This window comes from Melospiza melodia, chromosome 3, assembly GCF_035770615.1.
Source record: "Melospiza melodia melodia isolate bMelMel2 chromosome 3, bMelMel2.pri, whole genome shotgun sequence".
Classification (NCBI taxonomy): domain Eukaryota; kingdom Metazoa; phylum Chordata; class Aves; order Passeriformes; family Passerellidae; genus Melospiza; species Melospiza melodia.
In genome coordinates this window covers 58,770,438-58,787,203 of record NC_086196.1, presented here as the reverse complement: position 1 = coordinate 58,787,203, position 16,766 = coordinate 58,770,438, and the positions used below count along the sequence as shown (strand labels likewise).

The 16,766-nt window shown below is 40.9% G+C and overlaps 1 protein-coding gene across 1 annotated transcript in view; it reads right to left on the bottom strand.

Annotated features, from left to right (window-relative positions):
- The window catches only part of ADSS2 (adenylosuccinate synthase 2), a 36,491-nt gene extending 22,111 nt beyond the window's left edge, over positions 1-14,380 (bottom strand). The window contains exon 1 of the mRNA XM_063151913.1: positions 14,196-14,380. Within this exon, the coding sequence (XP_063007983.1) occupies positions 14,196-14,357 (162 nt within the window). The 5' untranslated portion in view covers positions 14,358-14,380. The remainder of the gene's footprint in view (positions 1-14,195) is intronic.
- Positions 14,381-16,766: the final 2,386 nt, after the last annotated feature.

Genomic DNA, 16,766 nt, shown 5'->3' with positions numbered 1-16,766 from the left:
TTAAGAGTGGAACTGCAACCTTAGCAAAGTAAAAAAAAAAAAACCAAATCCCCAGTTAAACTGGGAGTATAAAACCATACAGCTATTGGGATAGGTAAGTGTCATCATCTGGCAACACACAGGCTTGCTGTTCTGAATTTTGGGTTCAGACCTTTGAGTGCTTTTCTATGAATAGTAACCAGTGAAACTACCTAGTTCATTCTATTCCTTCCTGATAAGAGAAGTTATGTAAGAGTACAAGTCATTTATGTTAAATGCATGTTATGTTAAACATGCTTTTAAGGGGTGAATCTAAAAACAAGTGAAACAACTGCGTTTTCCTAAGTTACCAGAAACCCTTTACATCAAACTAACACTTTAAACATTTCTAGCACTTTTCATTACAACAAAGAGAGCATTAAGAGATTCATTAAACTCTGAAATCCATCTAAAATACTAAAAGAAGCTTGTGACCAAATCTTAAAGACGGTCAAGAAAGGCTTATGAAACTAAAAAGATTACAAAACAGTTACCAAATATCCCCAGTTCTTGTTTGCTGTACTTTTGAAAATAAGCTTATATTCTCTTGTGACCAAGTCATTTGTGCAAGACAAGGTTACATACAAAATGGTTCTGTTTGTCATAACCACAGGAACATCCTTTAAAGGCTCCTCACACCCGAAGTTAAACAAACTGCTTCACAGAAAGAAAACCTTAAACAAAGACTTTTAAGCCGACACACCTTTCAGCACAAGACAAACTGAAGAAAGGCATTATATGAAAATAAACTATAAACATTATTAATCCATGGAATTATAAATCTGAAACATTTCAGAAGATTGTATCACAAATGGACTTTTCTAAGCAAGGGACTCAACAGCTACTCACTACTTCTGTAACATTCATGAAGCATGAATCCAATATATAAAGCTGTATCTGACAATACAAATAAAGAGTAGTTGTAGATATCAAACATTTGTGCCAGTACACAGACACACATGCCACAGGAACAAGCCTAATCTCATTGAAGTTAGCAATGAAAATTTTGTAATTTTAGCATTATTTATTTGAGGACTTGTGACCACTTCACCTCCTCAGAAAAGAGAGAAAACTCAAAAACCTTCACCCAACAAAGGAAATATCTGAGTTTAATACAAGTTTAAATTATTTAAATAACATACTGCAGAATTTTTCCACAAACTGAACATTACCTTGAAGTAGCTGTAAAGATTTTTGGATGCAGATTTTCTTTGCAAGTGATCTGACTCAATCAGACAATGATAAATTTTCAATTCACAACAAATGAAACATATTGAACCGAGACATAAAGCAGGCTTTTCAAATTTACTCTTTTAAAAAAGTAATAAATGCTCAGGAATAAACTTCCTGTTTGCATTCTTTCTACTCAACAGCTTTAAGGAAGGTTATTTAGCAGTCTACCACTCCACAATTGTGTCTCTGATTTAAAAGGATGTTAACTACATTAGCAGATAGATAATTTATAATTATTTTTCAAATGAAATGCTGATACTCCTGAGCTACTGCAAGTTACTCCAAAAGTAGACAATATTTTAAGAACTATAAAGTTATATACTTATATAAAATGCACTAGGTATTTTTTGCAATAAAAGACATTAGTTTTCTACTTAATATTTGAGAAGCTAAGCAAACCAGCACAGTTATGCACTAAAGTATGATTTATAGTCAAGTACTTGTGCTGAAAGTGGCAGTTACCTTCTTCCATATCAGATTCCTTCAAATTATTCATTTCTATCAGATTCACTGCTAGTATCAGTCTAGACTTTAACATGAGCACGGAGGCACTTTACATGAAAATTCAATAGACAGGTCTAAGAACAACACTGAAGTACTGAGGTATTAGTAATTTACAAATGGGAAGACAAGTCCAAAGTGTCCCATAGCAGCATAAATAAACTGGACTAACTCATAAATAACACTAGTATTAGTGAATGACTGTCCTCTACTAGCTGGACAAGTTAATTTCATGTTTTGCTTCTCAAATTATTTTAAAAAAATATAAAGGTTCTCTTATGTCATGAATAGAAAAAAAAAAAAAAAAAAAAAAAAAAAAAGAAAGAAAACCTGGCCACTCTAGAAATCAGATCATGATCAACAATAAATTCTTAGTGTCCTAAAGTCTGCCAAGTTACTGGTGCCATTCAGACATGGCAACCTGAAGTTCAGCAGTCACATGTGCCTGAACAAGGTGTGCAGCGCACAGCCTCTGACTCTGCTGGTCACAAGAGTGGAACTGCTGACTTCAGGCGGTGACAAGATTTCATCTTTGCACTGCTGAGTGACGCCAGGGGTGCTGGTTCCATGCTTACTGAAAAATACCCCATGGCTGACAGAATAAAAATGGCATTTTACTTTCTAAACCTTGACTGTTCATGCAACAGAGCTCATGCTACACCTAGAAGCAAACTACTGGTATTTATTGTATTTCTGCATGTTTACTGTGAGCAGCTCCACTTTAAGGAATTTTGCCAGAGTAGAGACTAAAGTAGAAAACGTGTCACAATTCATTATCTTAAGCCATATGAATACTTCAAGGTTTTCAAAAGAGTATTTTCAGATTAGACTCAAATTTGAAATCTCAGAAATTACTGACTATAATATTATGATGCCCACAATGTGAAAAGATGCAATCCCAAAAGTGTTATTGATGGAAGCTGTGTGCTAGAATATTAAGTCAGTCCCCAAACTGCTCTTGATGTCATTCTGTCAAAATTAGTCATTTTGAAAAGTATTTTTAATTTCAAACCCTATTTTAAGAGAGCATTAAAGTAACAGCATGTCATGAATTCAATTTTCAAAATTCTTCTGCTTATTTACAGGTAAGCTCTACCCTAACTGCAGAAGTGCAAGCATGTGGTTACACAGTACGAGTAGTAATATTTTAAAATAATGGTTTACACTGTACACTTTACAGTGAACTTGCAGTGAAGTGTACACATGTTGTGTGCTCAGACATTGCTCAACACAGGTTTGGTAAACAATTCTAATTACAGAAATCCGAACTCAGCGTTCTAGTGGTGGTGAGGTGAAGGGGAGGGTTGTTTTTAGGTTATGGGGTTTGAATTTGTTTTGGGTTGTTTTTTCCCTTCTCCAGATATTGATGTTAATGCAGGCAACTACTGCCTCTGAGCATAATTTAAGCTTTAAACTGATGAAGTCACTCCTGGCTTCTGTGCTTTCCATCTGGATTTCTCACTCCTCCTCCCTCTTCCAACTAAACCAAATGGGATAAGCTAGGTCATTCAAACTAACACTCCCTCTGATTCACATGTTTAAACATTAATAATGGAGAACTAACTGTGGAAATTATTTTCACTACTAGTTAAACAAAGTTCATGTTCAAATGATATTCAATACCTTACATAAAGCTTTTGCCAAAGGGAAATTAAGATATACAAGTCATTTCAGTCAAAATATACAGTCATTAAGGCTGGCAATACTCCCTAGCTAACTAAATAAAAAATCAGTTTACCACATCTCAGTAATCTTCTAAGTACCCAAACAGGACTTCTCTCCCATACGTGTGAAAACAAACACGTGTGTGCCAACACAGGCAGTGGACAAATGTGCAGCAGGACCTCAGGATGCTCTTGCTTAGTCTGGAATACACCACACACACGTAGCACTGGCTTCCTTTGCCTTTCTCCCTACACAACATTTCCTTTGGCTGAGCCAACAAGTGTGCCATGGCCAAGATACTCAGCCCTGAGGGCAAGGCAACTCTGGATTTGCCTACAAACAGATCGAGTGCACTAAAGGACTGATGGGGCTGAAAGATCACTTCTCATACATGAGAGAGGTAAGACCCCAGCAGCACTCTGAACAAAGAACTTCTTCACTGGCATGCTTTCTTCCCATTCTGCAGAACAGCAGCAGAGGAAGCCTTTTTCATCACAGAAAAATGTGTATATACGAACAGAACAAAGAACATAAAACCAATTCTACAATTCTCTGGCAACAAAACAGCAACCCAAAACAAAGAGCAGTAAGAACCAGCAACAACCAGTAACACCATGCTCGTGTCAAGGGGCTCACTCAGGACTACACCTGGAGTCCCAGGCATACTTCTCTTACATAACAGCGCCATTTACTTCGACATCTCTATCAAGACATAGCATTGCAGTCTAAGCAGACTTTAAGGTTTCTAAAATTGGATTTTCAGAAGTCAGCAACCTGCTTAGCACTAAATTAAGCTAAAAGCATTTGGTTCGTTTGTCTTCCTTCCTTCCATTATTTTTTCTCCTTGTACTTGGAACAGTTCTCTCTCTGCTCCCAAATGATTTTCAGCGATCAAAGAATCAGCACTTTCAGCAGCCCACAGCTTTATCAAATTACAATGTAAAATCCAGCTCAAAAGGGTGCCAGTTGGATTGGAATGAATACATTTCCTTCCATTTATTGGGAGACACAGCATGAAAACCATCACGAATAATAAGCATGAACCTTTGCTGTGTGTCCCAACATGACATGAGCTGCTGAAGCAGGTTCAGAGGAGGGCCATGAAGAAGATGAGGGCTGGAGCATTTCTTCTGTGAAAACAGGTTGAGAGAGCTGGAATTGTTCAGCCTGGCAAAGAGAAGGCTCTGGTGCAACTTTACTGCAGCCTTCCAGTACCCAAGGGACCTATAAGAGGTTTGGAGAGGGACTTTTTACAAGAGTGTGCAGTGACAGGAAAAGGGGGAATGGCTTTTAACAGAGAGAAGGCAGGCTGAGATTAGTATATTAGGAAGAAATTCTTTACTCTGGGGGTGGTGAGACACTGCAACAGGCTGTCCAGAGAAGTGGTGGATACCCCATCCCTCCCTTAGAGTACCTAAAGCAGGGCTGGATGGTGCTCTGAGCAACTCAGTCTAATGAAAGGTGTTCCCACCCATAGCAGAAGGGGGCTGGAGCTCTGGAGCTAAGGGATATTCGAAGCACCTTCCAACTAAAACCATTCCACAATTCTGTGATTTCAGTATGAGGATTTAATCTAAGGACTTAGTTTGATGGATGAACAATTTACAATCCTATTAAGAGATAGTAGCTTTTTTCCTTCTTGCATAATCTTGACACTATTAAATTACAGGATTATTTTAAAGTATTTCAAGGGCAATAGGGAAAGTAAGATCAGGTACGTGATCATTACTTAATCTGTAATATTTAAACAAAACCTGTGTAGGATAACTGAACATATAAACTCTTACAAGGCATTATTCCAGTTTTACTATTGCAGTATGCTTAAATGACTTTCTTGAAAAAGCATATGATCCCTGACCAGTAGCTAGTAATCTTGAAATATCCAAGTTATTCAACATGTAGAAGAGCTACATTTACAGGAGACAGAAAGGTGCCCACTAATACACAAATTATCACACTACTACTGTTAAGACTGATAGGGATCCTTGTAACAAAGCCTCATACCTACCATCTACAAACATAGTTCCATAAAATATTCCCTACAAAACACTATTTTTTAATACTTTACACTGGCAAGCTGTGCAGAGACATTTTCTTAAAGTAAACCAAAAAAAAACCCCACAGTTTTTTTCTTTACTACAGCTTGTTAAAGATCAATTAGTCCAAAAATCCTTCTCAGTGTAAGCACCACACCCAAGAATCTGCATAGTCAATTCAGATAGGTTGGTCAGTACTAGACACAAAACAAGATACCATTCTAAAACATACCTATCCTGGCAAACAGGAACAGAATCAGTGACATGCACACAGAGGGGTCATAAGATAGCAAAGGCAGCTGCAAGCATTGCTCTTCTGGGAGCTGTTTGATAAACATTCTTTGAAAACACCCTTTTCACAAGAGTGTTGAGCACCTGAAAATACTAATTTGAAAGGAGAAAAAGTCATTATCTGCTAGCTGACATTTTACTAGAAACAAGCTTGAAACATCAATAAATCAAACAAGTGACTTCTGCTAGCCAAAAGCCCCTATCAAAGCACCAGAAAGCAACACTCACCACAAACACTGCACTTGTGCACCTGACACAAACACAGCAGTTACACAACCCTGTGCCCTTGCCCAGACAGCATCACTGGAAAAACCACTGAAGACTAATGAACAGTATCAGAGGACACACTTTAAACACACTGATTGAACAGTGCTTCTAATAGGACATCTGTGGTAATTTTTCTGGCTATGCAAAATTACTTACTTTCTTTTGCTTTCTATAGCTTTTAAATACCATAATTGCCAACATTTTGAGTAAAGAACAGAACAAAACTAGTAAAAATATTAATGCAAGCACCTGACTGCAATTTTACAATTTTTTCCTTATAGCTCTGAAGACTGAAAAAATTTTTAGACATATAACTACTACAGAGTCATACTTTGGACCCATGCTGGTAAACTCCTAAGGATATATGAGCAACTTTAAGGATAAGTCTTCTCACTTTGAACCTTGCCAAAGCTCTTTAGATTGCTACATTCTGTCCATGCATAATAGCTTTCTAATCATATATACAGCATGGAGAAGCAGCATTGATAATAATACTTAACAGCAATTTTTTTCCTGAATTGCCTTGCTGTACAAGTGAAAAGCCCCCAAGGAAGGTTCATAATATTAAGCTGATTCACTGGACAAATAAGAACCAGGCTTTTTACTGGAGTTCCGTAGGAGTCTTGATAATTTAATAAAGTTAATTTGACAAAATAGTAATGACCTATGCTGGTCTTCAGAAAGGTGAACTGATGACTATTTAATCAATATTTTTGCAACATAATCTCAACTCCCAGGATTAAAGAGAGATGCTCTTTTTAAACCAAAAGATTATTTTTTAAATGAATTAAAATAGCACAAGGAAATTTATCAGCTAAGACTTCAAGTTTCCAGTGCATAACCAGCCATTACCAAAACTCAGTTTATCGAAGTGGATGTTACAAGCTCTGGTATATTTTATGTGGAATGCCTCTTAACTTAGGAGCTCATGTGAAGCTGAATGAAGCCAACAACTCGGGAAACATGGAATCTCACTTCCCAAAAAGACTAAAAATTATACAAAACCCTACTCAAATGCTTACAGAGGCATCCTCCTGAACCAGAACACTTTTTCTCTGGTGAGTTTGATCAGAGAAGTTCCTTGCTCCTCAGTTTGTGGCCAATCTCACTGGTTCACTAAAAATGCATGCAAGGGACATCACTGCTTGTCCTTCCAGTTTAAGGGATAAGAATTTGCAGTTCTTCCATCATCTTCCTGGCACAGGGAACTCTTTCAGTGAATGACGGATATACTTAGTATATCCATCATTCACTGAAAGACAGTCCCTTTCAGTTTTAAATTCATTCTAGCTTAAAACTTTGGAGGTTTCCCTTCCTTCCTTTTTTTTTTTTTTTTTTTTTTTTTTGCAAAAAAAGTGACAACAATCGAATAGGAAACAAACATGAATGGACCAATTTAGATATTCAGCAAAACCAAAAAGGAAAGCAGAATTTTTGTACATAAACTGAAAGCAAAAAATATATCTCCTCATTATAAGCAGAAAAAAACCCAGCAAAGCTTTTCTTGTTCTGGAAAACCTTTGTGTAGAGCACAAAGAGCAAGAATGAATGTGTGCCATGTGTGGTACCCAAATATTACATATGCACATATGTAAATAGAAGATGCAAGTAAGAAATCACTGCAAGAACACAAACATAGTGCATGTAAAATTACGACAGAGGAACAACAGCATATCTTTCTCCATTTTAGACCTATGTATGCTGAAAATTTTTTTTTTTCCAGAGCCCATGTCTGTTAGTCAAGAGCAGACCAGATGTTAGCATAAACACCAGCACAGTTAAATCCCTTCTGAACACATAAAAACAGTTCAACTCCCCCTGCCTACAGCAGTCCCACCATAGCTGCTAAGACTGGTCTGCATTACTACAACTTTACTTAGCAGTGGAGGTGCTTAGGAGAAAAAAGACTGGAGGAAAGCAGATTGAAATTGCAATTAACAGCATATTGTGAAATGGCTCTCTAAACTGGTACTAAATACAAGAGTATTCAGAGCAGCTTTGAAATACTGACATGTGCATTTAAGAGAACCATCTACCCAAAAAGTCTATGATGACAATCACTGCCTTTTCTTACGACATGATCATGCCAAGTTGTCTATCTCAAAAATATGATGCCTCAGGGAAGAGCAAAGAAGTCTTTCAAGTTATTTCCTCTAGAATAAAAATTAGTTGTCTACTTTAAAGAGATGTTATCTCATGCAATGTTAAGGAAGAAGCCATACACTCCTTTCAACTCCCTCCATCAGATGTGTGTGTGCATAATTTTTTCTACAGTTTACTTTTATTGCTACCACATTCCAGCATTCATTTTTAGCTCAGGGCAACCACTGTTGTTTCTGAGCTAGCTATCCAAGTGACTGCCAAGTTGGGCAAGAAGCAAGTCAATGTTGCTTTGGCATCATATGCTTGTAAACATTTTCATTTAACTCTTAGATGAAAAGTAAAAAAATATACCAAGAAAGCTGGATACTACCATCACGTACAAGAAACATGTGAAAGGCTGCTTCTTGCTACAATCAGATTCTGGGAATGTTGAGCACACCTTTCAAAAATTCATCAGTCTAATGAGACACATCTGAACCCCATGATGCATCCCCAAGTAGGCACAGCTTTGCAACTGCTACGCTACTCACTTCTCATTTCAAGACATATTGTCAAAAATTTATTTTGACCTTAAGAATGCAAACCATCCCCCTTTAAAAATGCATAAACAATTTTAAAAGCCACAAGGTTTGGATATTAATTCATTTTCTCATATTCTCATCTATTTTGTGATTAGTTTCTCTCTCTCTCTCTCCATCCCCACTGAATAAACAGCTAACAAACCCTAGTGCATAACCTACCACTGAATCTCAGTATAAGCAGCAGCCAGCAGTTAGCCATTTTCTTCGTTTACAAATCCATTCATGTTTGCAAGATCTAAACCTAGTTCAAGGAGCCATCATGTTACACACTTTATAAAGGTTTCCCAAACTTTGGCTAGACTTCAGAAATTTCTGAATGTGTAGTACAAGCGTTGTTGCGTTAAGAATGTAGTTTGAGGCAGAATATAACAAAAAAAGAACACTGTGTTTTACACATTCACCTGTTTTCTCCTAACAAATAAAACATTACCTTTTCTGAAGTCCATTAATCTTCTGGAACTCCATCCACTTCTCTATACTGACAGAATTAACTCTGAGGACTACTACAGAAAGGAGTTATTCAGAAAGACTCTTTAGAGATGGTTCTGACTTTGTTTTATCCGACCTGCAAAATTTTATTGTGTGGCAATGCCTATATATGCCAGGCAGGAAACAGGAGTTATTATTGAAGTCCGGAATAAAGACCAATCTATCTCTAAGAGATAAGAGATCAAGTGAGGCAGGCAGATAAGGAACAAGAAAAACATTCAAAGCACAGATATGTCCAGCAATGCATTGCTTCAATGCACAAAACCCCACCAATGTGTGCTACAGTCACAACAATATTCAAGAAAGGACATGAAAAACAAAAAGTTACTTTGGGAACACTTACAGAAACACGTTCCAAATGCATGAAGTAGCACAGTAGAAATAAAAAAACGCATTTGAAATCTTAATGAACTGCAGCAGAGTATTGCACCTCAGTCACCAAACACATACATTAAGCTTCTGTAGCAACAGGTAACAGTAAGATGGAAAGTGCACTAAGAAATCAGTAGATCAAGATATAATTTGCTCTTTAGTGCTTTTAAGGCCTTCTTTGTTAATAGTGCAAACTTTATGAGTTGGAAAATCACATTTAAACTGTTCTTCTGTTTAAAATAACGTAGACATTGTGTGATTGTTTACAGTAATGAGAGATCACCAGCCGGTGATGCTTTAAAGCAGGTCTGTACGCACAGGGTCACTGATGGGGGATGCCAAAGACAGAACTTCAGTGACTCTTTCCTCACCAGAGCACACCACTGGCACGCTGCCAACCACCACAAGGTCCAGCGGTGCACCCAGCACCAAAAGAAAGCTCTAGCTAGGCATCACTTACTGAATGCCGGAGCAGCTAAAAAATGAGCACCAACAACTATAGCTATTGATTCTGGTATTCCTAGTTCTGCATGGCTTGCATAGGCTCTAGAGTCAAATATTTTTCAAATGAGAATAGTCAGAAAAAAACAGTGGGCTTGGCAAATGGAAGATTTTTTTTTTATTATTCCCATTTTAAAAAAAAAAGTAGCCATATAAAGATTAGTGAAGGTATCAGGCAGCATTAGTGTGAGGACTTCAGTCGGCAGCTGATCGATGGAAACCATTATCAACCGCTTATCAGCTGATTGATGGTGACTGCTTAACCCCAAGGATCTGGGCACTGAAAACTCCTCTAGATGTTGCACTACAGTTGCCACATTATCAAGCCATTAGCAGTGGCATTGCTGCACACACTGCTGTTGCCAGAAGAGGAAAAGGGACTATGAAGCCTCCACACACTGCAATTCCCTTGCATTAGTAGCTCAGGAGTCGAATCCCACAGCAGGCACATCACACTGAAACCAGACGAGAGGATCTGGCAAGAAGCTGCAATTCTGCTTCAAAGTTGCAACAACTGTAGGACAGAACTAAAGAAGCCACAAAATGGAATTCTTTAGCATGAGGAATATGGGATAAAAAATAAGTGAAAGCTTAGAAATCTTCTTTCTGTGAATTAATTCTCTGACTAAATCAACCACCTCCAACAGTAAGAAAAGGAAGTGACCAAAACTTCCTGATGAAATAAGTGAAAGAGAACAGAATCATTGCAAATATTACATTTTTTGCTGTATGGTAACCACTGGTAGATTGGGTGGAGGAGTGCTGTTAATATAAGACATTCACAGCATCTTTTAGTACTGCATTTGTTTTGAAGAAAATATTATCTAAAATAACTTGCTTGCATTAATTTCCCATTTCCATCACTTCCACTAACAAATGAAGCTCTGATAATTCATTCTTTAACTTGACTGCACTCTGTAATGGTAGGAAGTCCTTAATCAGAACAAGAAATGTTTTCCTTTAACTTTACATTATCTGTGGAATTTACAAAACACAATGTAACCTAAAAATTGTCAGGTTTGCTGGCATCAAGGCTAACTGCTTACTAAGAGAAAATTATATCAATCAAATCATACGAAACCAAAGTTTTTCTGGCAATTAATCCTGAATCCCAAATCAACTCTTGCTTTATTTTACTGTCTGAACTATGATTTATGGGATAGCATGTGGACAGACTTTGTTCTTTAATACACTGAAGAAAAGATACAGGTTTAAGTGCAAAGTCTCATCAACGTATTTGTTTTATCAACAGAACCATTTTACCAGAAATCCCCAAGAGGTAAATCAAGAACAATGAACAATTCTGATTTTACAGTGAAAGAACAACGACACACTTAACCTGTCATATAGACACATTTGTATTAATTGTACATGAACTCTGAGCAGTATCTTCACAAAACTATCATAGTTGCCAGTGCAGTTTCAACTACATGCTTGCAGCCCCTGGACATATCTTAATTTTAGCTTAGCTTCTTCTAACAGTTGTTTTTGAAACCATAATAAATTAAATTGTTAAATTCTGAAGCTGTCCTCTGAAAATACCATTCTCTTCCCATGAGCACAAGACTGCTTTTCACAACCTCTAAACCTACGATAAAATACTCTAGAGGGTGCTATTTAGAAGTAGAGTCATAATGCAACTTATTTCCTGACATACTCATTCAGCTAACTGCTGAATGAAACCCAAGTAAGCACCTGGTCCCAAATGCCACAGTTGGTCGATCAAACTGGAGTCATCAGCACGCACGCTGCTTAGGAGACAAGAAGACCACAGACTTCAGAGCACAACTTCTCACAGTGCCTCTACAGGCACTGTAAAACTGAGTGATAAGTCACTCTCACTTCTGGGACAGGACCATGTTCATGCTCTGCATCTGCCCAGAACAAAGGCCAGCGAGAAGAACCCTGGAGTGTCTCACTGCAAGTACCACACGAGTTTCCAAGACATCTCAGACCTGCTACATCAACTTTCCCAGGCTCCAACACTTGTAACTAATAAATTTTCCACAAGAGCGCTCTGGAAATATTTGACGTCATCCACAGGCATTCTAGCAACTCTGTGGCATGATGAACAGAAGGAACCATCCTGGAATAAGTAAGAGTATAACGGTGAAATAAGGATCAGAAGCTCCAATTACAGAAAGCTGATATTAGCAAGCACCAGACCAGGGTGTGACTCTCTTTCTTGCTGGACTGGTACCATTACAAAGAGCACAAGGGTCAGACTGATTTACCAGCACTAACAAAAAGTTCACAAATATGCTTGTATACATAGAAAGAATACTCAATAATAATAAATTATTTTATTTTATCAGTGCCACTGAAGGAGAATATTCCTATTTTCTCCTCTCATTCTGAGAAATCATTCCTTCTGCTTACCCTGTTCTGGACCTCTCTTATCACCAAGGTCCTTAGAACCAATAAAACCCAGTTTTATTTACTAGAACAGTAGAAAGCAAATCTAACAAATAGTTTCCTGCCACTCTGATGAATTAAATCAACTTAGGTCTTCAATTGCCAGAGCTAGTGCGTGGGTGGAGACTCGAGGGGCACAGCCATTTATAGGGAGGGAAGAAAGGAGGAAGAAAAACTTCCTTCATCAGGAGCAACGAGCTGTTAAAAATGGCAGAAGTTCATGGCTTGCGATATGGCCACGAAATTCTAGCTTGAGATAACATCAGAATTTTTCCCTTTTCTTCATCCTTTACCCAGCTGAGTCAAAGCAAGTAACAAGCACATGAAAACATGTGCACACAGAAATTCACTGTTTGCCTCTCTTGTCTCTCCTCCAAAACTCAGTATTAAACACACACATTCACCTAGGCGCCCTTCAAGTTTCAAGAACAAAGTCGTAAAGGACGAACTGAGTCACTCTGTTCTATGACCCACAAAGCCACGCAGTCATACCACAGCACCATCAGATTTTATTATTATTAAAAAAAAAAAAAAAGAAAATACCAAACCAAAAAACAGAGAAGTGGAAAAAATAATTCATTTGTGAAAACAGCCATTTAAGAATATATTTGTTTACTTCAAAATTTAATTCCCTGAAGTTCAAGGTATTGACTTGTCAGCTTTGCAACTGACTTGTTTTTGAAAACACCAGTTTATGTGCACTTCTCATTGGACAACAACAGTTCAGCGTTTGGACTCTTTGGGGAATGGTACGCACTTCCAAAATATGTTTATTTAAGAGCAAATTTGATTTGCGCAGTCAACAAAAGCACACAGATAACAACACTTACGTGAAACCTGCACATACTACAGGCATTTTATGCTGCTGTATCTCTCAACTTTAAGAAAAAACCGTGCGCAGCTTCAGTTCACTGTGCTGTGCTCTCCAGAATTACTATACTAGAGATGCTAAGAAAAACACCTGAGATCTGTGTTGTTTTAAATCAGGCATTAAGAGTATTTTGCTTGCAGGCTAGAGACGTTTTTGGGTGGTTTTTTTTTTTTTTTTTGCTTTTTTGGCTGGAATAAGGCCTCCGTAGAGAGGGAAAAAATCCACAAATATCTAAGCAGGTAAATGTGGGATCCCATTGACACAACACCGATCTCGGAGCGAGGGCAGGCGAATCATTTTCCAGCCAGTTTTAGCTGAAGACGCCCGAGTAGTGGCGGACTACGCGAATCCCCCACGTGCATCCTACAACTCGCGGGCGGTTTCGCGCCGCTGCCGCCGCTGGGCCCGGGAGGGCTCCGGGCGGGATCCCGGCCCCGCGGCGATGCTGCCGGAGCCGCCGAGCGCGGCCCCTTCCCGGCGCCCCCCGGACACAAAGAGTGGGAGGCCTGAGGGGGAGGGAGGACGCGACCCCAGGCGCATTCCTGTTGCCGGGGGCCAGCTCCGGGCGGCGAGGAGGGCGCCTTCCTCTTCCTCCTCTTCCCCCGGCGCCGGGACAAAGGAGGCGCGGGAGGGCTGCGGAGCCCGGCACGGGGCTCTCGCCAGGGAAGGCTCCGCTGCCCCGCAAACCCCGCCGCCCCCGGCCCTGCCGTCCCCGGGCGCTCGGGGTACAACCGGCGCGGTTAGAAGCGCCCGGCGGGGCCGGTAGCGGGGCCGCCCGCCTCAAGGTGACACTCGCGGCCTCCCCCGCGCTCCGGCCGCCTCCCTCCTCCTCCTCCTCCTCCTCCTCCTTACCTGGCACCTGCAGACGATGTCGGCGTCCTGAGCTAGCAGATCCACCACCTTGCCTTTACCCTCGTCGCCCCACTGGGCGCCCAGCACGACGGTGACCCTGTTGCCGGGGCGGCGGGCGGCGCACTCGCCGTTGGGGATGCCGGGGCCGCCGTGCTCCGCCATGGCTCGCGCTGCCCGCTCCGGCGCCGCTCCAGGCACATGCGGCAGCGCGCGGCAGCCGCTCCGTTCCCCCCGCCTCCGCCTCCTCCTTCCCCTCCCCGCCAGGCGGGCGGGCGGTGCCGCCACTGGCGCGTCCAGGTGCCGCCGCCTATCGGCCTGACCTGCCCCGCCAGTCCCCGCCAGCCCGACCCCTGCCCTCAGCCGGAGCTCGCCGCTCGTTCGCGTGGAAAACCGAAGCGGCCACCGCCGTTCCCGGCCTCTCTTTTCCCTGCGCTCCACCACTACGCCTCCCAGTTCCGACTACGTTACCCAGCGCGCCGCGCGGCCCCCCCACGCGAGGCGCGGCGGGGAGCCGGGCGCGGAGCATGCTGGGGCGCGTAGTCCCCGCGGCCGCACCTGCGGCAGGACGGCGCCTCGGCGGTTGCCCCAGGCGGCCCCGCGGCGGCGGGAGGCCGAGGCACGGGGCGGGCCGGCCATGGCGGGGCCGGGATGGCGCCTGTGCCCGGCGGCCGTGGGGAGAGGGCGCCAGGGCGGCGATGGCGTGCCCGTGGCGCAGAGGTGGCTGCGGCTCCCTCTCCCCCTGGGTTGCAGCTGCCGCGGTAGCTGCGGCTCCTGCCGCGGGTGTCAGAGCTGCACGCGTGTGGGCAGTGTGTCGCAGCACTGCCTGCGCGCTTGGGCTCGCTGCATCAATGATCGCAGGGCTATAAATTAAAGTTTGGGGAACGAAGGCTCAATATTAGAGGCCATTGTCTCCAGAGACACCGGAACATAGCCCCAGGCTTATTCATGAGGAAATAAAACAATAATGGAAAAAACCATAGCAGAGAAACGCCTTCACCATGCACACTCAGAAGTGGAACTGATGTCTCAGTGGCTGTTTTCCTTCCTTCCTCCTTCATAGAACCAACAACCCCGAGGGAAGATTTTTTTCCCTTTTTTTTTTTTTTTCCTCTAAAGTGGCTATTAGAAAGGCATAAAAATGGGAACGATGTAATAATTATTGCCAAGACAGTTACTCAAAGACCTGAGTCACTGAGCAGTCACAGCAGCTGTCTGGGAGGCTGTAGTCTTTGATTTTAGTTGCTTCTCAGCTCTTTCAGATTTATTCCAGCCAAGAAGTTGAGGATCTATAAAGGCCACTGGAGAAAAGTTTAATTGTGTCTTGTAAAGCTAGAGAGGTATGTAGCACATAATTAAATACAATATTGACAGCCTTTTTTTTTTTTGACTGGAAATACATAAATCCCGAATGTCAGTGCTAACAGATGCTATGACAAAGTAGTCAATTTGGAACGAAGACACTGAGCAACTGCAAATGATGGGAGGTAATTGTGTGTATACAATTCAAGGAGCATAATTCCTTAAAGAAACCTTATAGCCCATATTTTGTCTCCTTTTGCTAATATATATATATATATGTATGTATATGTATGTGTATATATATATATATATGTATATATACACAGTCATGACTTCTGTATCCCTGCACAGAGCTTGTGGGAAGTCACTAAAAGGCATATAGAGCTGCTGAAGTGATTTTTCTCCAGTCTTCTTGACACAATGGCAAACTTTGCTCTAGTACAGTTACTTCTGAGGCCAGAGATCATCTCATGACTCTTCAAGCATTGGTAAAGATTGTTTCAGGATATGATTTTCCAGTATAGCTGAATCATATGAACACTTCATTCTTGCCAAAGCAAATATTACCTTGGATCTCAAAATATATTTGAGTTCATAGTGTTCTAGTAATGGGATGTAAGTGTAATGTCACTTTCCAAAGACTCTCAGACACAGGAATCTGTTGTTCTGCTATTTGTATTTGGTGCAGGAGAGCTCTGAGATTATGTTTTGGTATGGTTTGTTGTTAGGGAGGAAAATGATAGACACTTCACTTCTGGAAAACCTGTAAATATTTAATAAAGATCAATTTAATCAATAGTGGCTGGTACTGCAAGGTTTAGAATTTTTATGTAATACATGGTATTTTGTGGGTATTATCATCTGTGCCCTCTTCTTTGCAAACTAAATGGAGGCTTTCATTCCAATACTTAAAGATATTAAATATTCCTTATTGGCACGATTCACTAACTGTATTTATAGTTCTAAAACTTGGTAACTTTTGACCAAAGCACAAACACAACTGGTGTGTAATGCCCTTTATCAAAAACAGGCACTGCATTTGTTGTGGCTCATCTGGTGTAAGCAAGAAAACCAGTAACAGTATGAAATGCTACTGTGCTGGGTTTTTCCTCAAACACACATGGACTGTATTTGCTTTTTGCCTGCCTTGGTCAAGCTGAGCCTGCTCTGGGAGAGGTTAGGTGGGTATTTAGAGGTGTCACCAAACAGCAAGAGTTTATGTTAAAGGAGTGAAGGAATGTGACTGCCTTTTTTGGCATGAGCAAGATGGTA